This window comes from Coenobita brevimanus, chromosome 89, assembly GCF_032717465.1.
Source record: "Coenobita brevimanus isolate Jiangsu-jjx chromosome 89, ASM3271746v2, whole genome shotgun sequence".
Classification (NCBI taxonomy): domain Eukaryota; kingdom Metazoa; phylum Arthropoda; class Malacostraca; order Decapoda; family Coenobitidae; genus Coenobita; species Coenobita brevimanus.
In genome coordinates this window covers 28,453,752-28,476,605 of record NC_137042.1, presented here as the reverse complement: position 1 = coordinate 28,476,605, position 22,854 = coordinate 28,453,752, and the positions used below count along the sequence as shown (strand labels likewise).

Here is a 22,854-nt window from a genome sequence, read left to right as displayed (position 1 = left end):
GAGGGGGAGGGGGGTGCTCTGAACTGTGTACTGATGAAATGTGTTAGTCCTGTTGCCTCTATATAATTATTAGACACTTGGCTATCTAGTGTCGAGTTTAATCGCTGGAAATGGTTGTGGCACATACAGAGCTACTTCCCTGAGGTGCTTAAGGTTTCTCTTAACCATCACCTCTGAACCTCCAAGGCAGGGTAGGGTCAAGACAGAAGTGCCTCCAGGCTACCTTACCCTCACACACCTTTCTCACTCTCCTCAAACATTCTTCTTCCTCCTACTCTTCAATGTGCTGTTCCACTCTCGTCTTCCTCACCAAATAAGGTCTGCCTCTATATCATTTTCCCACACTTTCTTTGGAACCCGATCTATGTGCATTCTTTGTACCTGTCCACTGTATCTCAGTGTATTTCTCTTTATCCACTGAACAGTTCCACATCTCATTCCAATACCTTTTTCATTGCAGGAGGCAGGCAGGAAGGGCAAGAGAAAGGCAGGAAGGGCGAGGGATACAGGAAGGGAAGGGGGAAGAAAGGAATGTCAGGAGGAAGGGCAGGAGGAAGGCCGGAATGGCAGGGGGCAGGCAAGAAGGGCAGGAGTCAGGTAGGTAGGTCTAAAGTATGAAAAGGGTAATTAGTAAAAATTTCACTACCAACTCCTAAACCTTGTATAGCTTCATTAAACCCCCCAGGAATACAGAGGTATCCTGAGTTGAAAAACTTGTCAGGTCGTAGCCAGCATAAAATGAAAGACGTTGTCGTAGTGAATGGCTTAAACCTTTCAGTAGCATAAAGAGATTACTCTGAGGATGGCTGTTACCAAGAAATGCGACTCAACATTCCTTGGTTGTTGCCGTACAATACAACCGATACTGAAGTCATAAACCATTAGTATTCTATAACAAGCTTCAACTAATCAGTGTTGTAGTGAAAATGCACCATAAATTACTACACAACATTTTGTGAAAAATGACCACAGCGAAGGATTAACTTACCTCACGCCTCCTGCCTGCCAGCAGAGCACCCCTCTCTCACGCCTGGCGGCCGAGTGATGGGGCCCAGCGAGATCAGGGGTTCAGAGGATTCGAAAGTAAAGAGTGAAGTCATTTGTGATTTCGAAGAGCCTGATGTCCACATTGGTATTAATTCTTTTATTATGATGGCTTCAAATTTCATTCTTGATACGGAGCGATGCTTATAACTGATTCTGAACAAACCTTCGAAGTTAAGAGGTTAGCAAAAATCTCCTGGAGTCTGTGTATTGTAAGTGGCTATGTAGGTTTCGCAACAACTCTTCTTTAACAATTTACTCTGCATATTACACCTTGACATTCTCGTGTGTGTGTGTGTGTAAGGAAATCGTGAGGCAGGAACAGCGGGTTCGTGAATGTACTATCATCTACGCTCCCCCGCCTATATTTCCTACACGCACTCTCCCGTGAAGCGGCGCGGGGCACTAGTGAGCCAGCCTGCCTGCCTCACTGCCTGTACGATATCGAGGCCAAGCAGGTGTCTTAGCTGTCCTCGCTCTCCAGGACTATGGCTTCCGCGGTGTGCAGGGTCATACTCGAGCCTTTTCTGGCCACGCGGTCGCACCTGCCATGGGTGAGGATGATGTGGAAGCAAAAGGACCCCTCGGGCTGAGATCGGATCTCTTCGGCGAGACTCCTTCCCGCCTTTCGGAGCTAGTTTGTTCCTTAAGTTGTTAGTCCAGGTAAAGGTGGGATCGCTAGGCAAATAATATCCCGGTGTTCTCGGGCGTCAATCCAGTCGCCCTCCTCTTTCCCCCCGGTCATTATCCCAGTGTTCTCCATTCAACTCTTGGGTGGCCCTGTGGAGAGGGGGGTTGCGTGGGTAGGGTTAGTGAGAGGGGAGGCATGGGTAAGTGGGAGGGGATGATTTGGGAGGAAGCGTGGGAAGGAGGGGTTGGTAAGTGGGTGGGGTTAGTGCATAGAGGTAGGATTAGGGTAGAGGCGGCGTGAGAAGGCTCCGGTGAAGCCAGAGAACTGTCAAACGGCCATATTGGTCAAGTCAAGAGGTCACGGCAACACCTACCTGACTTGAAGAAGATTGCTGTGCACTTCTACCTCTATGGCTGTTCTTGAGGTTTTATCCACATTACAAGACAAACTTATCTTCACCACTTTAGAAAGTCATATGTCTGCCAGTGACCCTTTGCACAACCACCTTGTCTTGCTTATCAAAGCAGTCGCAGAGACATATATTTACAAGTGCGGTATTCCTATGCAGGAAAGCACTTTACAGCAAGAAATATTGCCTTAAAAAATGTCAAGAGTAGGACTGCTATGAATAAGGTAGTACTGTTTAGTGGTTTATGAATAATGCATGAGTAAATAATTTGTTGCCATATAAAGTCTCAAATGTATAAACGGTTGTTTCTATATCCTTTTAGGTTAGTATGCAAATATAGATAAATAAATAAATAAAGATAATACATATTTTTTTCTGTTTGCAACTAAGAAAACACTCGCGCCTGGTCAGCAGAACCGAGTCAGACAGTTGTCAAAGGGGTCGCCGCCATGTTGGTCGAGTCAGGTCTGTCGGCTTCACTGACCTACCCTTGGTTAATCCCTTATGCCGCCTTTACCTACTCCTACCTCTATGGGTTAGTGGGTGGCGAGGCGTAGGTAGGAGGGTGGGTTAGTGGGAGGGGAAGCGTGGGTAGGTGGGTGGGGTTGGTGGGAGTGGAGGCGTAGGTAGGTGGGTGGGGTTAATGGGAGGGGAGGCGTAGGTAGGTGGGTGGGTTTGTGGGAGGGGAGGCGTGGGTAGGTGAGTGGGATTGGTGGGAGAGGAGGCGTGGGAAGATACTTAGGGTTGGTGGGAGAGGAGACGTGGGAAGGTGGGTGGAGAGGAGGGTTATGGGGAGTGAGGGGACTAAGAATATGATACTTTAAGGGGAAGGACAAGAAAATGAGTTACCTTAGTGAAAGATAAAGGAAATAAAGGAATGACTGAGTTGATAATAAAGACAGAGATAATGATGGAATGATTGATAGTGATGATAGAGATAATGAAGGAATGATTGAGTGCTAGCAGAGATAATAAAGAAATGACTAGGTGTTATAAAGACAAAGGTAATGATGTAATGAATGAATGATAGTAAAGATAGAGGTAATGAAGGAATGATTGATAGTAGACACACATAGTGAAGGAGTACAGTACTTGAGTAACAGTAAAGATAGATTTAATGAAGGAAATATTTAGTGAGTGATAGTAATGACAGATAATCAAGGAATGATGCTTTAGGTGCTAATGAACAGATAATGAAGGAATGATTCAATGAGCAATTATGAGGTTAAGTGGAATTATACTGGTGGTGATTCAGTGATTGTTACCGACAGGGATGGAGTTATTGAGTGATAATAGAGTCATTCTGTAAGTCATTGTGATGGAGTCAGTGACAGAAAGTGGAGTGAATCAGCAAGTGGTAGGTAGTGATAGAGATGTAATGAGTGATAGTAATCGTGATGACTGGTTCAGTGAGTGACTTATGGTGATGGAGTTACTCAGGGAGGGATGTAATAAAGTTGTTCAATGAGTAAAAGTGATAGTAATGGACTGATTCAGTAAATGACAGTTACAGTGATGGGGTGATTCATCATCATTTGACTCAGGTGTCTGTCCACCCTTTGTGCATTAGTAAACATTACCTACAGGGATAACCGGGATAAGCTGGATAATGCAGTGACCCTGTATCCCAGGAAAGTGGATTAATAACTAGCCACAGGCCCAAAAGTCTAAATCACACAGATGAACACCTTAGACAGGCAGCTCATGTTATCTGCCCCTTTACCGTTTCCTTACCTTTACCTGAAGGCACCTGGTGATCCAGCTGGAGAGATGACTGCACAGCTTTAATCCCTGATATGACTGGAGGATAATTTCATCCTATAACACCACCAAAAGGGGTATGTTGGTCATCTATCCTTAAGAATACTGGATTCCAGCAGCCTAGCCTTGGGCCCCTACACATCAAAGGGGTAAAATGAGATTAACATACTGTACTGTTTCACCTATAGGAAGGCAGGTTTAGGCAGTGTACTCTCATAAAGGTCATATTCTAAGTGCCTTTGGAGATACTGTAACACCTCTCTCTTGGCAATTTGCTCTGCACATTAAACATCAATATCCTCCTGCAAGTTATAAATTGATGCAAATTATATCGATATTAAAATGCTATAAATAACATCCAAAACAATGTTAGTGTACAACTACAAATCACAAGGAAGACATGCTATGAAGCCTGCTATGCCACCTAGAACAAAAGTCTGTCAACTCCCTTCCTTATTCCCCAAAGGAGGATTGATCACAAAATGGAGGCAGCTTCAACCTGCAATCCACCAGGCTCAGATGCAAATGAGCGTGGAGCAACAGTAACATATTTTCTTCTATTTTATGTTATTTAAGCTCACTCCACTGGTAGGAATAAGGGCAGAGATGGTCTTGTGAGTTAACTAGATGGGGCCTGCAATGGTTTGCATCTAAAGGGTGGTTGGGAGTTACTGCTCACAGAGTGACACTTGGGAGTGGGTGAGGCTAGTCACCCTCGCCTTAAATGTAAGGAGTGGCCTTGCCCTAGGTCCCTATGATCCTGATTGGGCAGAGGATGACTGGCTTGCAGATTGACATGGAAAACTGTTGAATGCTGTCAAGAGTATGTTTGAGGGCACAAAGGTAGCAGTGAGTTTGCATGCATGCATGCACGTGTGTGTGTGAACGTTTGTCTGTGTGTGAGTGAGTGAGTGAGTGAGCGAGCAAGAAAGTGAAGTGCATCAGAAGATAAATGGAAGTTGGAGAAGTGCCCTTAGTGATTAAGGGTAGGGGTCTGCATACTGACTATACAGTACCTTCCTGATGCCTCTTGATGATACTGTTCTGTGAAGAGGAGTGACAGTTGCATGGCTCAATGAATGAGTTTGGATGTCTGTGTTCTGGGCCAATTCTGAGAACAATCAATACAAATGACCACTTGAGAAGTGAGCATGAAAGTAAAAGAAGCTGTTGCATGATTGCACTGTGATCTTCACTCAGACATATGAAACTGAAGCTTACAGTTCCTTAGAAGAACTCAAATCAAGAATGTGAAGAATGGAAATCAGTTATTTGAGAGCAGCATGTGGAATTACATGGCGAGACAGACATACAAATGAGGAAGTTGACAAGTGTTGTCCTGTTGATGTGGATGTGCTGGAATGTGTTAGAAGTACCCTAAAAAGGTCTGACCATGCAGAGAGAATGAAAAATGACAGTTTGTCTAGGAGTGTACTGTATGTGACTGAGGGGGACATGATGAGGGGGACAGAAACCAATGATGAGGTGGCGGGATGGCGTGGACAGGTATACGGATCAGAGTGATGAACTTAATGATTTCATGGGTAAAGACACTTTTTTTTTTTATCAAGTGTTCAGTATACTTTGAATATTCATATACAAAATTTCACATTTATTTGCAAACATTCTACACTTCTGTGGTACAGGTTGTTGTTCTGTCAACAACACTGATATGATACAGCGCCTTTTCTTCCTCTGTAATATCTCCTGGAGCACCTGACATCAGGCATCGACCCTCCATAGATTTTGGGAATGCTATAACATCTCGAATGCTTCTGGCTCCGCTTAATTCTGCGATGAGTCTATCAAATCCTGTTAACGGAAAGAGAAAACAGATGAACAAGTTGTTTGAAATAAAGTACAGTACAATATTATACCTAATTTTAACCCCTTCAATCCAATGATGTACTTTTATTCCTGCTATTTCCAGGTGGCAGCACAGTTATGAGGTAGCCTGGAGGGAACAAGGCCCCCCACACTGGCTCTTTCTCCTCCAAATCTTCATTATTTAATGTGTACATACTTTGTAGCATTAGACCTCATCACAACACGACTTGGTCCCACCATGGAACCCCCACTTGTGCAGACCCGGCTTTGTTACTTCTCCAGAGGGTTCTATTTAGCTCGGGAGACTTTTGAACTAGAGTGAGTATATACTGCCTTCACTAACCCCCTTCACTACTATACTCCATTTCACCCTCAACACCTGTAGTGTTGATGTAAATCCTCTGCACTAGGTGAACCTCTATGTTTTATCTTGAGAACCAATATATAATGGGAATGCAAAAAGGTATACCCAGTTCTGAGCACCTTTATCAGTGCTACAGGTGTTGACGACATCACTGATGGTGCCAGACTCACCGAAATGGAGTATAGGTGGGTCTCAGAAGTGGGAATAAAATCGATTGGTAGTATTGTACAGTACAAGCAACAACAAAAAATGCTATTGGACTGAAAGGACTAAATAACTAATGACTATTTATAAATTAATAATCAGAAACTTGGCTCATCAGCTTAACCATCTTATAAACAAAAAATGGGGGAGGGCACAAAGGAAAAAATTCAACACAACTAAGCACAGTAGCTATTTTACATTAACATGCATACTAAGGTTATATCCCACCATTTATTAATATTAAAAATCAAAATCCTGTAGGTAAAATGCAGGTTAACTAACCAAGTGCTATGCCACCATGAGGGGGTGCACCACACTCGAGGGCTTGGCTGAGGAAACCCAGGCTGGAACCCTTCACTCCCAGAATGTTGTGCAGGATATGTCGCTGTAACTCAGCTTCGTGTACTCGGATTGACCCTCCACCCACCTCACACCCATTCAGCACCAGATCGTAATGTTGTGATCTTGCCTGGTTGATAAAACAGTGCAGTGTAATTCATTATTACAATTTTTTCAAAGCTGCACTGACTGTGGCTTATGTGCATGATTATCATGAGGTTCATTACAAACCATCTGGTACAGAGATGTAGCAACCCCATCACCCATTACATATGAAACTAGAAACCTGACAGTATCTAACAGTGCCTGAGGGGCATGGTGGGAACTGAACTTTCTTTTCTTTAGTTCACACTTAGAACTTCAATATATACATGTGAAACAGCGATATGATGCTGATAATGATTCTTTACAGGCTTAGAAAAAAGAAAAAGCCTGGTTTCCACTCACAGCACATGAATTCTGAGGGCACCAAGGAGGAGTTTTAAAGCAATATATATATAAACAGGCCCTTCAATATCCTCCCTCCCTCACTTTTCACTCCCCACAAGGTTAAGTTCCATACGGTACCTTAATAGGGTCTGTGTAGAGGTAGTGAACATCTTCTTCCCTGGGCCGTGTGAAAGGATGATGGGTGGAGAGAAGACAGTCTGCGTCTAAGTCTTTCTCAAACAATGGAAAGTCCACCACCCAGAGGAAGTTGAAGCTCTCATGGTTTCTTACCTCTACTCCACAGCCCTCCAGGATGTCTGCACTGGCTATCCGCAACTGTCCCAGCAACCCACACTGTGCATTCAACAATTATATTAACTACAATAATATTTCCTATAATGTATACAGTGAAATGCTATTTAAGTAACAAACCCACACATGAGTCACAGGTAAATAAAGGTATATGCTGGAATTCATACCATACTCTGTGAATATTGCAACCAAAGGGCACAATAGGCATAATGGTATCAAGCCAGATTACACTGTTACTTCTTTTAAAATGCTGTATCCTTGGCAACTAGTGGCTCTAGTACAAGGGACAAGGCAGATTATAATTCTAAAGCAAATCTCTTCATCTGCCCATCAGTTGTTATCAAGGCATGCCACTACTTAAAAAAAAAAAATGTCTGCAGGTATTTTGGGACCTGCTTGTTCTTGTGACACTGATATATCTATCTATCTATCTATCTATCTATATTTTATCATGTATTAGTGCTAAATTTGGTACAACTTGAAGAAAGGCCCTGTTCTGAGATGGTCATATATCTACTAAAGAGCTACTCTGAAAGTTTTTATACAATGACTTCTAACAGTTACTCCAAGCAGAGTAATTCCAGAGACTTAGGAGTTCTCCCAGGTACCTTCTTAAAAGGTTTTATGTATACCAACCCCAGGCCTCTAGATCACCAATTATCACATCAAAAAGAGGTACATACCACCTCCTCATCTGGACCCACTGCCATAACCAAGACATCCCCCTTCTCAGCCCCTAGAGTCCTGCACAGTTCACTCTGGCTTGAGGGTGTCATCTTTTTAGCTACGATTCCTTTGACTGATAAATCTTCTTGGACATACAAGACAGAGATGCCAGGAAGACCATGCTGCTGCTGGGCTACATCTTCCCATGATGACACAATTTTCTTGCTGATGTATGCCTGTGTGGAGACAACAATGATGAAATGTTTTTATAATGTGACTCATTTGCAGTGTCTAAGTATTGTACATGTAAAGAAAAAAAAAACTCACATGAGCTATTAACTTTATTACAGAAAAACTGTAGTATGGCCAATGACCACTTAATTCACAAGACTTATGAGTCAAAACACATCTGATTAGTCCAGCAGTGAGATGGACTAAAATGCTCAATAAAATTGTATGCCCACAAAAGCTAAATGAATGTGATGCTCAAAACATTGTTTACTAATGGTCAAAATGTTTAAATAACAGGTTCTGATCAGGTAAAAAAAACAAAAAAACAATAACAATAACAACAATTCTGCTTCTTCTCAAGAGCCATCCTTGGTAAGAGTCACTGATCCACTATTACCATCCAAACCTATAACTGGTGATGGTAGGAATCATTTAAGATAGTTAAGGTTTGTGCTGCTTTCTGTTTCCAGTTATAATGCCTCCTAATATATGATGAACTCCCAGCAAAATTACTAATATCTCATTCTTTCCCTCAAACTGAGCACTGTATGATGATGTTCCAGAGCACCTCTCACTGAATGCACCCAGAACGGCAACTCATCAGTGACATCCTCGCATCACCATCTCTTCTTTGTGCCCTGGTTTATTTAGGCAATTTAATGGCACAGATATGGGAACTAAGCAGCCCACATGGCATGTCTCTGAGCATCTCTTACCCTGCCTTTTCTATTTTGCCCTTGCTGCTGTACATGATGACTTTATTCTCTGTTCATTAACTAACTAGTCAAAATTTTTCTTTGGCCATCTATTTTGTGAAATGGCCACTGCTACGTGGGATGGTCTTGTGTTTCCCCTCATTTGGCACCTTTATTGTATATTTATCTTTTTACGTGAATATAAATAATTATGCTCTGCAATTACAGTTCTTCTGTCATAAACAAAATGTATAATAACAAAAGCCTCTTCCCTTCCATCAAACATCACAAACAGGTACTGAGACTGTATTAACCCTCTGAGATTCTGATGACAATTTTGATTGTCACTTCAAATCCAACCTTGGAGATTCCGATGATGCTTTTAATTGTCATTTTACAAAACTTTTATAATATATTCACCATAAATTGTGTTTACGCGTCATAAACAAAGAGGTTCGTGCATGACGTCATGGAAAGTTTGCTCTATGCATGGGGGGTACTGTACAGCTGGTCTGACTCATGGCTTTGTTTCTTTATCACTTTACTCTGTGTGAATATTATTCTACAGCAAGGTATAAAATTGTTGGTTTTTGCCTAACTTCAGCTCGTCGCTTTGACTTTTTATTTCTTTGTTTTCCTTTTTTGAACATAATACGATAAAGTACAACTATTCAGCTTCAAAACAGCACCACAACCAGAATTCAGTCATAAAAAGTGTATTTACACTGACTGATCAAAGAAAAAGACTGTGAAACAAATATGCAGACAAGACTAAAATAAAATTGTGCATCTCTTTCCTTTCATTTTACCATGAAATAAAAGGCAAAAATTATCATACTCTATATATCAACACAAAAGTAATTTATTGTAGTTTTTCATGGTTTAAACTTGATTTACATATCTTTATTAGTTTTTTTTTTTGCCATATATTTTTCTAAGGCAAGGTATAAAATTTTTGGTTTTCGCCTAATTTTAACTCATTTTGACATTTTATTTTCTTTGTTCTCCTTTTTTGAACATATTATGATAAAGTACAACTATTCAGCTTTAAAATGACACCACAACCAATATTCTACCATGGAAAGCGTATTTACACAGAGGGATCAAAGAAAAATATTGTGCCGCGAAATGTGGGGGCAGCGTGAGAGTGACTGACTCTAGCACAGACATACATAATGTGCTCGTCCCAGAAACCTGATAGGGTTAATAGCTACGGTACACCATAAAAAGTGACATATATTTTAACTGTAAAATGCACTTCCTTGCAAAGATGGGAGACAGCTTTAAAAAAAAAAAAAAAAAAAAAAAAAAAGGGAAGGCATGACCCCCTCATTTCCTTGACTCAGTATAACAAAAAAAAAAAAAAAAATACAACAGAGGAATGTTACATATCTAAGAATACATGTTTGTAATGAGAAAGATCATACCACTATAGCAGAATCACTTACCTGTGCTTGAGGTATGCAGAAGGCTCTGGCTGACTGTCCCACCTGAGAAACTCCTGCCTCCAACACCCTCACACCACATTCACATACCACATCACTTACATCCATTAGCTGTAATATAAGCAACATTATGTAAGCTCAAGCAACATTTCATCTGAGTTTCTTGAGATTATATGTGCAAAAACAAAGAAAATGGAAAAGGAGAAAACAAGCAAACCAGGATCGAGAAAAAAATACTGACCGAAGTGAAAGCTGGAAGGTAAAACAAAATGGACAAATAAACTGTACAGTGGGTCTGCTGTTTGCATGTTTGGAGAGACAAGTAAGTCAAAATAACACAAGCTAAATTTTAACATTTATGAGAAAATTTTACACAATATGGTACTGAAAACAACTAAGAAAAAAAAGAAAAAAGAATCTGCAAGGTCCACTCCAACATAAAAACTACCAATGATTTCTGTGGTCAGAGCGGAAAATGTGGCTGATGCTGGGAGCAGGCCAAATAACAGTACTGTACCTTCCAGCCAAATCTTGTGTCAGGCTTATCAACACCATAACTGTTGATAGCTTCTGCATAAGTGATGATGGGGAAGGGTGGGGCCCTGAGGGGTGGGAGATGTGAAGGCCAAGAGTGAAGAATCAGCTGCTCTGTTAACTGCTGTATGTCTCTCATGCTCACATTAGCCATCTCAATATCAACCTGTAGTGGGAAAATGAATCATGCAATATGACTTTAAACATAGTTCACAGTTCATAAAACAGTTTGACAAAAAACTGTTTGACAAAAAACAGCCTTTTGCAAAGTCAAAAACACAACAACAAAAAATTCATTCATAACAAACAAGTTTTTGAGATATCTGAAGAAGTAGGAGTGGTGATTGGATAATCATCTCACACATATGAGCTGAGGAGCAGGTGCATTACTACTTGTCTCCATTATATTGGCTAATTTTTAGTATACACACTCCATTTCATGGCTCAATGGAACTACTATCCTTTGAAAACTCTATCTCCATACTGTGCTTAGCTTATGCTCCTGTACAGTATATACTGTATATGTACTTTGAACCCTATTTCCTGGTTTCTTGTATGAGGCAATCAGAAGTGAAGATAAACAAGCAAGTAAGCAACAATCTGCCATAAGGTGAGATTTCAATATGAAGTATAGAGAAAGAACCACTGACTTTGCTTTTACTTTCATCATTTGTCTACCAACGTTTCTGATAATCTTGTACACTCAAGAGGTATGGTAATTCATAGCATGACTCTTCCATTTTTCTAAGGATATCAATCAGAGGAGACTGAAATCCAAACTCCCATCCACATACCATATGACCTGAAAGGCTACTTGCTGCACAAGTGGGGGAGAGGAAAAGCTCTTTAGTGATCCTGAGTTACAAATCTTCCTTCAGTCAAAATGAATAATGCAAGTATTGTACTGCATGGGGTAAAAGATCAAAGTATGGGTAAAAAAAGGAAAGTGGGGGGGGAATCTAAAACTTGCCCTAAATTTAAACCTCCAAAAATAACCTTAATACAGTAATCCCTTGATTATCTGACACGATAGAGCCAAAGGCATGTCTTGATAATGGACTTTTCCCCAGGCCCCCCTTTGTACATAACCTAACTTTGAAAGCCATTGTAAAAAGATACTACAGTACACTGTACAACAATTGTTCCTGTTGTTTACCACTACTCTATAAACCCAATTACAGTACCATGGTCAAGCAGATCCATCAACCACAGACAAGCAATCACCACTGCAGGGCCATACCCTGCAGTGGGGAAAAAAAAAAATAAAAAAATAAAAAATATATACTACTCTAATAATGGTTTTGAACAGCCAGGTCACAGTGTTGAGGTCATGGATTGCTTGGAATATGGACGTCCGGATAATTGAGGGATTACTGTATTACGCTCTAAGACAGATGCAATACACAGTTACCTCTGTGCACTACTGATAATGTATAAGTTCTCTTAACAATTCACCTGCATAAATTCTGGTTGCCTGTCTGGTCTAGCCCCTTCATCTCTGTAGCATATGGCAAACTGGAAGTATCTGTCAAAACCCCCTATAACGGCCAGCTGCTTATATGTCTGGGGGCTCTGAACCAAGGAATAAAATTTTCCAGGGTGTCTAGTTGGTACTACAAATTCTTGGGCACCCTGTAATAAAAGTATGGTGTTTAAATGCCAAAAATGTTTTCACAAAATTACCACAGACTTAAGATTAGCATGGTACGATATACACATTACCAGATAAGATCCTCATAAAATCCTTGTGCACTATGAAACTTAGGTAATTGGGATCTACTCAAATTTCAACTTGTTGCAATGCCAATCTGGTGGGTGTTAAATCAAAATCCTACACTTGCTAGCTTAAAGGGTTTAGTTTGTTAATTACCATTTAAACAACAAAGTGCCACTGCAAACTACTGCAGAAGAATATCAATTGTAATACATAGTACAAAAGAATACCATACTTCTGGCAAACCAAATTAACATGACAGTAAAGACTTACCAGGCCAAGCTGCACTCACACTTATTCCTTGCAATGCCAATATTGTATACATTTATCTCACACTTATTTTCACTTTATTGCAAAATACATATTAATTATAATTTTTTAAAAGTAAAACTTATTAGCTGGAAAAGGGTGTAAAAAATTGCAACCGTTTATGTGAAACAACATTATCCATAATATCATTAAGAAAGAGACCTGTAGAGAAACATGTTTCACAGTCAGCTTGTTATAGAGTGTATACTCCAACCATACAAAGAACCTTTAGTCTTCTCAGCTCAACTGATAGCTAGGTGTAGAGTGACTGGAGGCTTGATATGACTAGTAACCAAGAAGACTCATCCCCACCTCATAACTTTGGCTCATCAAATTCCACAAAATCAAAACTCAGTATGCAGTTTGTGGGAGTAGCCCAGTTTTGTCAAGCAAAGGCATACTGACTAAAACTACGGATGGCCAAGAGGGAGTAGAAAGCTGCAGCATGAAATGGTGTGAGATTCAAACGGCCAAGAGGTACATTATAAGCATGACTGGGAAAAATGACAACAGACTCAAAAACACTATTATCAAATACATATTATTTAATTGCTAAAACTGTGTTGTCTTGAGCTGGCAAAACTTCAGATGGTCTTACCCCTGGAGTGTTAACAGATAATGTTGGCGTGGTGAGTTCAATGAAATTCTCCTTGTCTTGTAAGAAGTCACGCATTTTTTTGGCAACCTGAAAAATGAAGATTGATTTTGGGGTAGTTCTTTTGAGGGCTAAGGATCCTCAACTCACACCATCAGTTTTCCTGCAGTTACTTCCAAGAAATGCATGAAATATTTGGGTAGTAAAAGTCAGAAATTTGTACGATGACTGTCTTGTGAGAATCTAAGCTTGAACTTTGATTCGTGGCTGAAAACATCTGCCTATGAGTAAATGATTCTGACATCCAAATATATGAATATAAAGTAAGTGTAAAAACTCAGCCAACAAATGTAGTGTGTGGATGGATAATATGGTATTCTTCAGGGTTTAGGTGTGATTTGAGACAAAGTGCATATTCTTGTGAGCTTAGGAGGCTTCTCAGCAGTCTTTCTTATTAATTATTTTGCATACTATAACCTATTATTCCCTTGCATATTCAGTTACTCATGTCTGCCCATGTGAAGAAAATGGAGAATGAGACACTGACTAGATGCATGTAAGTCAGTGAGGTGGAGAGGGAGAGGAGGAGGAGAAGAGGGAGACAGAATCAGATAAAGGAATGGTGTTGACAGATTTATTAGACGGCAGTGTGAGTTGAAGGGAGGGCAGCCAAAAGATAGAGGACAGGGCAACATGGAGGTGATTTGTTTATGGCCACCTCTTACAGAATTAAGACGTTTGGCTATAATCAGATAGACAGACATTATCTCTTTTATATCAAAATTATTGCAAATACAGCATACATGAAATATTAACATATCAGATACATAAATCAACTGGTAAGGGAGACGTGCTGGACAGTGTCCTTAGTGGATGAGAATACAGGCCAAAGTTAGAATGTGCTCACCTGACTCTTAAGTTTGAGGTTGTGCTGCATTTGAGTACGTCGTAGGTCCAGGTACCGGTATTTCAGCCTTAGTGGCTCTTTTGGCTGGTGGCACAGAAAGTAACTAATGACACACAAATCACAATGTTGGCATTCAGAATTATGGAAAACAGTATGTGTATTGCAATAATCACTTAACTTAAACTCAAGTATAAGTGAAAATGGATACTGAGTACAATAATCCTTAAAACTGCTCATCACACTTCTTAGATGTTTATAGGTGCTCATGTTCTTTATATTCCAACAAATCACTTTCACTACAGTATGCACTCAATAACATCATTCCTTTAAAAACCACACCTTTATTTCTTACTACTGTATATTCATATTCAGTACCAAATTTCTTTTCTTACATATGCATTGCCAAACTCATTCAACAAGCATTGCCACTCACACTCATCTTTACTTCATCTATCTATCTATCTATAGCCCGACGCCCTAATCCCGCAAAGGGTGGCTGCAGACAAAACGCCTCCAAGTCACTCTGTCACCCACCATTTGACTCCCCTCCCCCCAACTCACCCCCCCCTCCCTCATATACCTCTCAACTCCATCCCTCCACCTCATCCTCGGTCTACCCCTCCCTCTCCCTCCCTCCACCTCACCTACATACACCCTCTTAGTCAGTCTTTCATTCTCCATTCTCTCCACATGTCCAAACCACCTCAGTGTATTTCTCCTAATCTTTTCAACCACATCCACATCTACCCCACAACGTTCCTTCACTTCTTCATTCGTCAACCTGTCCCTCCACGTCACTCCACATGCTCCTCTCAAGTAACTCATTTCCACTGCTCTCACTCTTGACTAGTTCCCCTCTTGCAATGCCCACGCCTCGCTTCCATACGTCAGGGTAGGGATCACAATACCATCATGCAGTGACTTCATAACTTCCATACTCACCTCCCTATTTCTCATCACTGCTTTCAGTGTACCAACAACCTTTCTTCCCTGCTGTACCCTTTCACGTACTTCATCCCCCAAAGTTCCATCCTTACTCATCACACTACCCAAGTACTTGAATGCACTCACATGCTCCATATCCTCTCCATCCAACCTCACTGCACACTCTGTGACTTCATTCCTCTCAAACACCATAACTTTACTTTTGTTTACATTAACTTTCAGCTTCCTCCTCCTACACACTGTCTTTATACAACAGTGTAATTAATAAATAACAGGATAGGTAATTTCCACTCTTTCCTCTTTCACTTGGGACATTAGCCTGGGACACTCAATCATCCACTGCCCTACCCTGTATGGTGTATTTCTTTTATAACACCATCCATAAATCTACTGACAATGATGATGATGATGATGAAGATGATGATAGAGAAGATAATGACGCTGCTGCACAACAACAACAACGAAAATTACATGGCAGATGACAGTGATGATAACAATGATGATGATGATAATAATTACATAGAGCAATATGAGAATACTTAAAATGTCAATAAAGGAAATTATCTCAATGGCAAGAAATGTCCCATGAATCTTAAATTTCTAAGCTGTAATTCTCAGTTATGCAAAGAGAGATAACCACAAGTAATTCAATCATCCACTGCCCTACCCTGTATGGTGTATTTCTTTTATAACACCATCCATAAATCTACTGACAATGATGATGATGATGATGATGATGATGATGATGATGATGATGATGATAGTGACAATAATGACGCTGCTGCACAACAACAACAACGAAAATTACATGGCAGATGACAGTGATGATACCAATGATGATGATGATAATTACATATAGCAATATGAGAATACTTAAAATGTCAATCAAGGAAATTATCTCAATGACAAGCAATGTCCCATGCATCTTAAATTTCGAAGTTGTAATTTCTCAGTTATGCAAAGAGAGATAACCACAAGTAATTCAATACCTTATTATGTTCTCTGATGAGGAATGGAAGATCTTTGCGGGCTGGGTTGATGACTCTGTACTCATCAGCTAAGATTTCTATATCTCCCGTGGCCATTGCCTGAGACACAATGATACATAACAGACATGTTATGAGTACAATTTTATCTAGCCAGCAGACCTTGCTGGGAAGAACTGTTTCCCTTGTGCTTTAATGTATTCAAGATATACATGCTTTCTAATCTGAATTTTATTTTATCTATCTCTCTATCCACCTATCAGTCTCCTTGCAAATATGGATAATAACTTTCATCATCATTTTTGGTTTTGTCTGCTCTTCAAATTGTAAGCATGGGTCAGACACCCTCACCTGATACAGCACTCCTCCACTTTGTTCTGTGCCAGTTATCTAATAATACCCCTAAATGTGAGGGTCAAAAGCACACTACTTCATCCCATGATTTTGTCAGTCTACTTCTCCACTGACAGCCCAGTACCTCTTTACTTCTACACCTCCTCACCCAAAGTCTGTGGTCCTTCCTCTCAACATACCCAAGATATCTTGGTCTCCTCCTTTCCACTATCTTTCTGAACTGATCTGATGCAGCATTATTTAAAATGATCTACTCCTGGGAAACCTCTGATATAAGTATTGTAATGCAGAGCTTGACAAAAATAACAGAAAAATTAGGTGGCACTGTGCAGTACTGGGAATGCTGATTAATCGTGAGCTCATTTAAAAGATAATTTACCATACATAAAGGTAAAACTGCCCATAGGGAAAGTATTTAATAGCATACCTTATTTTCCTGCCCAGGTGGTCTATGCTGAACAGTGCCCTTTACCTCCACATAAGATTCATAAGTTGTCTTGTTTAGTATCTCCTGCACCATTGTGTCCTGGAAAGAACAGCCAAATTTCTTTCAATATGAAATCGAAGCTTTAAAATTCTGCTGTTTCTGAGCATCATCATCCAACTCTACTTCCTGCTGAAAATGTGATGGATGGGATCTAGAAATAAGAAAGATAAAGTATAACACTATGAAAACCATCAACAGAATGGCATGTGAAATGGACAACATACCAATACTAATCATTCATCTCATATTTGCTTCACCTTTGAGACAAAATCTATCCACACATATTTTTCTTTATGCTTTTATTCAGGTTACCCCTCTCTGTAACGACCACTAACATTTTGTTTAGGTCACGGAGACATCTCAGACCAATTAAATGGCTGAGGATAGAGTGTTCATAGTACTTTTATGCCATAACGTCAGAGAAACCTCTCCCAAAGTTTCTCCACTGTGAACTTCCCTACTGTATTACCCACTGGATACTGAAAATGCACACCTACCAATGTGATATAGTCAGAGTGTACCTGATATGAGTTCAAAGCAGATAAAAAAGTACCAGTATATAAAAAATACAATTAACAACTGAGAATAAAGTCAGGAAGTCCTTTTTGGGATACAAAGAAAACCTGAGCTAAAAAAAATAAATTACTGTAAATTAAAATAATCAATTTACAAAAAAATTTTATCCAAAAGTGATAAGCAAGTATTTGCTCTAATAACTTTGAACATTTACTGGAACACATTGCTACTTATACCTCCATAACAAATCATATCAAAATAATGGCAAAGAAAACTGAGTTTTTCATGAACTGAAGGCATTCATGTTAAATAACTTTTCTCCACGAACAAGAAGAAAATAAACACAAACCAGTCTCATTTATTTAGCATCATAGGAAGCAAGTGAAAACAGAAGCATCAAAATATCAGGCATCCTCATCATAAGCTGTCTTACCTGGTCCCTGATGACAACCTGGGTGCTGCCATTGCTGTCCCGCAGTGTAGCAAATTTTCCCAGGCGCTGGTACTGTAAATGACCTCGTAGAGTTACCAGTTGACCAACCTGGCCTCCACATAATTCACCACAGTTGTACCGCATCCCAAGACTGGTATCACCAACACCTGAGTTTGGTTCACATACACTGTAAAAGCTGTTTACTTCTGCTCTATGCATTGACAGTAAGCTTAACATTAACAACCCTACAAAGCAACAATTAACCATGTACATCATCACTATTATTCTGATTCTTTGCTCCCTCCTGAGTTACCCAACAGCCGGTGAACTATTTCCATGCTATTGTACTTTGTCTCTACATATTTCTCCCATTCTCAGTCACTCCTCTAAGATATTCCTTCTCTGGCATTAATACCAGTAACCAAACCATACATGCTCCCTACGTGTCAAGTGGGTTGGTGGAGGGTTAGTGCCCCTCCCTGTAAACCAAATAACTCAAAGTCAAATGGCCACCCCTTAGGGGATTATGGCATCTGGCAATAGATAGATATAGTTTTATTGTTATCCCCCACTTCACACACAATCTACTGTTTCAACTGTTTCAGTGTCTGTTAATGGCCAACAATGGAGAACAAACACATCCAAAGGACCACCCATCCCCCCCCCCCCAAAAAAAAAAAGATACTAATAAAGAGAAGTACAGTACTTTTGTACCATATCTGCCAAATGAACTTGCTTGAAATGCTGGTAATCATTAAGGGGACATGCTTACAGGTACCATTACTGGCATTAAGTCCTGAGGGGATTCTCTTGTGCCAAACTACTTTTGACTCGAAACTGGCTTGGTGGGTCACATAAGCTGGTGAGAGGTGCCCTGTAATTGAACTTCACTTCTTTCTTAGCCTTATTTTAGATTTATTTATTTTTATTTATCTACTTATTTATTTCTTTTTACTAAAGCCCTTCTTGAGCACTGCTGCTTTGTTTCTGACTGTCTTTTCAAGTTTCAGTAATTTCTTCAATTTTTTATAAGCAGATTTACTCCATCAGAACACTGGGCTTTGTTTACAGTCACAATGGTGGGCACTGTTGATGGATATGCACAATGATGAGCACTTTTGTATGTCGTTTTGGCATTAATCTAGGCTCATTTACGATAACACCGTATACCGTATTTTGACTCTTTATGGACGGATGTGTGGATGGTGAACTAAGTGAATTTTTCTCTTTGAAAGTTGGGTTGAAACAGGGATGTGTCATGTCTCCATGGTTGTTCAATCTGTACATGGATGGGGTAATAAAAGAGGTACGGTACAAGGTAGGGTAGTGGATGTTGGAGTGGCCCTGGTGAGAGAGGACAGAGTTTGGAAACTCCCTGTACTGTTGTTTGCAGATGATACTGTGTTGCTGAGTGAAGACGAAGGGGAGCTGCAAGGCGTGGTGGATGAGTTTGGGAGAGTGTGTAAGAAACAGAATCTAAAGGTGAATGTAGGGAAGAGTAAAGTGATGGTCTTTAAGAGACGTGAAGTCAGTGAATGTACAGCAAGGTTGGATGGTGAGGAATTGGAAAATGTGAGTATGTTTAAGTACTTGGGTAGTGTGATGAGTAAGGATGGAGGTTTGGAGGGTGAAGTGCTTGAAAGGGTACAGCAGGGAAGAAAGGTTGCTGGTTCTTTGAAAGCAGTGATAAGAAACAGGGAAGTGAGCATGGAAGTGAAAAAGTTACTACATGACAGTATTGTGATACCAACTCTAACGTATGGAAGTGAAGCTTGGATGTTGTTGGAAGGACACAAGTCAAGAGTGAGAGCAGTGGAAATGAGATATTTAAGAGGAGCCTGTGGAGTCACATGGAGAGACAGGCTGATGAATGAGGATATAAAGAAGCGTTGTGGTGTGGATGTGGATGTGGTAGGAAGCGTTATGAGGAACACACTGAGGTGGTTTGGCCATGTGGAGAAGATGGAGAGTGAAAAATTGACAAAGAGAGTGTATGTGAAGAAGGTGGAGGGGGGAAGAGGGAGGGGGAGGCCGAGGATGAGATGGAGGGATGGGGTGGAAAGGTATATGAGAGAGAGGGGTGTGAGTTGGGAGCAGGGCAGTGAAATGGCAGGGGACAGGGTGACTTGGAGGCGATTTGTTTGTGGCCACCCCAAACAGGATTGAGGCGTCTGGCAATAGATAGACAGATAGATAGACAGATATATGGACGGACTCTCTCATAATCAAAAACACACTTCCTTGCACCTTGAGAAAGTTTCTGAATCAGTCTAAAGGAAAGTGATTTTTTTTTTTTTTTTTAATATTTGGTCATCTCATATCTTAATATATGGTACAGGAAATGCCATTACAGGTGATACCCCTACAGCAAAACTCTAGCCTACTAAAAAATATTGTTCTAACACTAAGGCACAATGAAAACTTTTCTGACAAGTACATAATGATTAAAATCCAGGAAAATATCCAAATATTACTAGCAGCCACTTAACACTTTCCTTCACACCAACAGCAACACTTTCTAACCTATTTCTGACATTTCAATATCCATCTTTATATGTGCATAGCATCTTAAATAAAAATAATTACAAGATTTCACAATGACCTATCCAATGCATTAGAAGCCAAGCAAAGTAAAACAAGCATATCTTACCATGACTGGAGTTCGAGCTGCAGAGTCGAGTATGTGCAGTCAATTTTCCTCGCTTTTCGCCACACAGAACAACAGACTTCCTTGATAATGAGTAGGCTCTTGATTTTACTGATGTATGTAATAACAGAATAGGATAATGTGCTATCCAGGGGAGCTTTACAAGATATTTCATTGTGAATTAACGGATTATCACTCATTACCAAATATTTGTTTATGTTGAAATTGGCGCATATGTTTTCGGCTCCTTTATTATTGCACCTCGGTATGAGATCCTCCAAAATTATCAAACAGGAATAGCTACTAAATATTGCTTTAGAATGTTCCAAAACAGATAAACACTAGGGAAAGTATGATGCTTCGAATCCCCCCAACCAAGGTAACATAAAGGAAATGTGATTTTCCGAAACCTCCAAGTAAAATTTGACGTTGCCGAACCACTGTGCCAAACGCATTGCAATACGATAATCACCGTACATGTATGAAATTGCTCCTCTTAATATCACTACAGGAGAACATAGCCGATGGGTTAGGCATATGAAATGTAATCAAATATTGTTTAAATTAGCCTTTCACATTTAATGTCAAATTGCTTTTTCTTAATAAGAATGCTTGGCAAGTTCGCACCCAGACATGGGGTGAGAGAGCCCAAGGAAGAACAAGAGAGAGAGAGAGAGAGAGAGAGAGGATCAAAGGCATACACAATGAAATGGGTTAACGCTCAGTCACTTAGTCACCATTCAAGTCCCTGGAGTTTACTTCACTTCCAAGGCATTACTTTCTACATATGCAGTTCATATTACCTGTCAGATAAAAAAAAAAAAAAAAAAAAAAAAAAAAAAAAAACTTTGGGCAAACAATGGCTATTCTTCTGAAAAAATTACATCTCTATTTACTATACTGAAGGGGTGTGTGGTTAACACTCACCAACTATTTTACCACACTGTACACTGAATCAGTGTACATAGTTTGGTTATAACTGTCACTACTCATCATTAGAAGAGTATGGAAACAATTGTTACAGTTTGTTGTAAGACTAGCCACTGTCTTCAACTTATGTTTCAGGTGTAATGGCCACAAGTTTACTCTTTTTAATCTAACTTGGCCTAAAATTGCCATCTCTCCATGTAGCAACGTATCAACTTAGAATATGATGCTAGTCATAAAGAGGTGTTATGAAAAGGAGGTAGAACCAAAGCAGAGTCTTTTTCTGCCACCGAGTGATGTGAAATAATGTGTAAAAGGACAAAAATCTAGACCAGGTTAGTGTAAAAGAACTATAGTCCCATCAGTGAATACTGTTCCTTCAGTTGGAATGTACACTGGTAGGTACACATCTGTGCCATAAAGTGAATCTCAGTGACCCTTGTAGGCGTGGCATAGTGGTGACTCGTGCCCAGAGGGATGCATATTCCTAAATGGTAAGGGGTGGGGATCTTACTGTTTGTTTGGAGGAACTGTCATAGCAGGCTATGCTTAAGTGTGGGAGGTTAGCAACCGTTAAGCTATCTTTCTTACATAATAAGAAGATATTAATCACAGCATGCTTGATCAGGGATGAGTGTCATGACCAGTGTTGTCTTCACTCTTCTAAGACTAGTGTGGTGGCTGAAACTGTCAGTGGGTTTCAGGCAGCTAGCATCAAGCATTGTAAACAAAGCTTGCCAGACCCAGTCAATGTGTGTGTGACCATTCTCAGTATTTCTTTTATTCCATAGCCAAAGGAGGTGATAATTAACCCAGAACTAAGACAACAGGCCACACTGATCAATCTTCTAGGACGAAAAAAAAAAAAAAAAAATGCTGCACAATTAGGATGAAGTAAAGAGGGTACAGGGACATTGGTTATCCAACTACAGCTTCTATCTACCCATAGTCATTTAGAATACATGCTTATCCTAACTGCATTTGAGCAGGCAGGGACACCACCTCTAAGTGGCCATTGATAACTGGGCTCCTGACAAAAACTTTTACTTACTCATACTAGCAAGATATGCTCTTAGTGACAGTGTCAGCCTGTGATCCCCTAATTGGGATATAAGGGTAGGGAAAATGCTTAGAGAACTACTT

At 40.1% G+C, this 22,854-nt stretch overlaps 1 protein-coding gene across 3 annotated transcripts; it reads right to left on the bottom strand.

Moving 5' to 3' along the window:
• Nucleotides 1–4,763: 4,763 nt before the first annotated feature.
• Nucleotides 4,764–20,981, bottom strand: AspRS-m (aspartyl-tRNA synthetase, mitochondrial). 3 transcript variants are annotated; one of them, XM_080281328.1, is made up of 14 exons: nt 20,788–20,981; nt 18,138–18,304; nt 17,129–17,227; nt 16,351–16,449; nt 14,417–14,500; nt 13,513–13,599; nt 12,347–12,523; nt 10,875–11,057; nt 10,361–10,468; nt 8,004–8,222; nt 7,147–7,362; nt 6,523–6,709; nt 5,470–5,657; nt 4,764–4,889 (listed from the first exon to the last, which is right to left on the bottom strand). In XM_080281328.1, exons 1-13 carry the CDS (start codon nt 20,957–20,959, stop codon nt 5,473–5,475), a joined length of 1,983 nt encoding a protein of 660 aa, XP_080137454.1. In that variant the 5' UTR covers nt 20,960–20,981; the 3' UTR covers nt 4,764–4,889; nt 5,470–5,472. The 3 variants fall into 3 exon arrangements, with proteins under 3 accessions (XP_080137454.1, XP_080137453.1, XP_080137455.1); XM_080281327.1 differs by lacking the exon at nt 4,764–4,889 and having other exon boundaries at nt 5,426–5,657; XM_080281329.1 differs by lacking the exons at nt 4,764–4,889; nt 16,351–16,449 and having other exon boundaries at nt 5,426–5,657.
• Between the last annotated feature and the right edge of the window lie 1,873 nt (nt 20,982–22,854).

What these genes read in the sequence shown, in the direction of transcription:
- AspRS-m (XM_080281328.1), bottom strand. Translation starts at nt 20,959, where the DNA reads ATGAAATATCTTGTAAAGCTCCCCTGGATAGCACATTATCCTATTCTG. An exon ending in ACACAAGATTTGGCTGGAAG is followed by an intron (nt 10,469 to 10,874) that starts GTACAGTACTGT and finishes CTTATATTACAG; the next exon opens with CTAATGGATGTAAGTGATGT. An exon ending in TCTGCATACCTCAAGCACAG is followed by an intron (nt 8,223 to 10,360) that starts GTAAGTGATTCT and finishes GTCTCCACACAG; the next exon opens with GCATACATCAGCAAGAAAAT.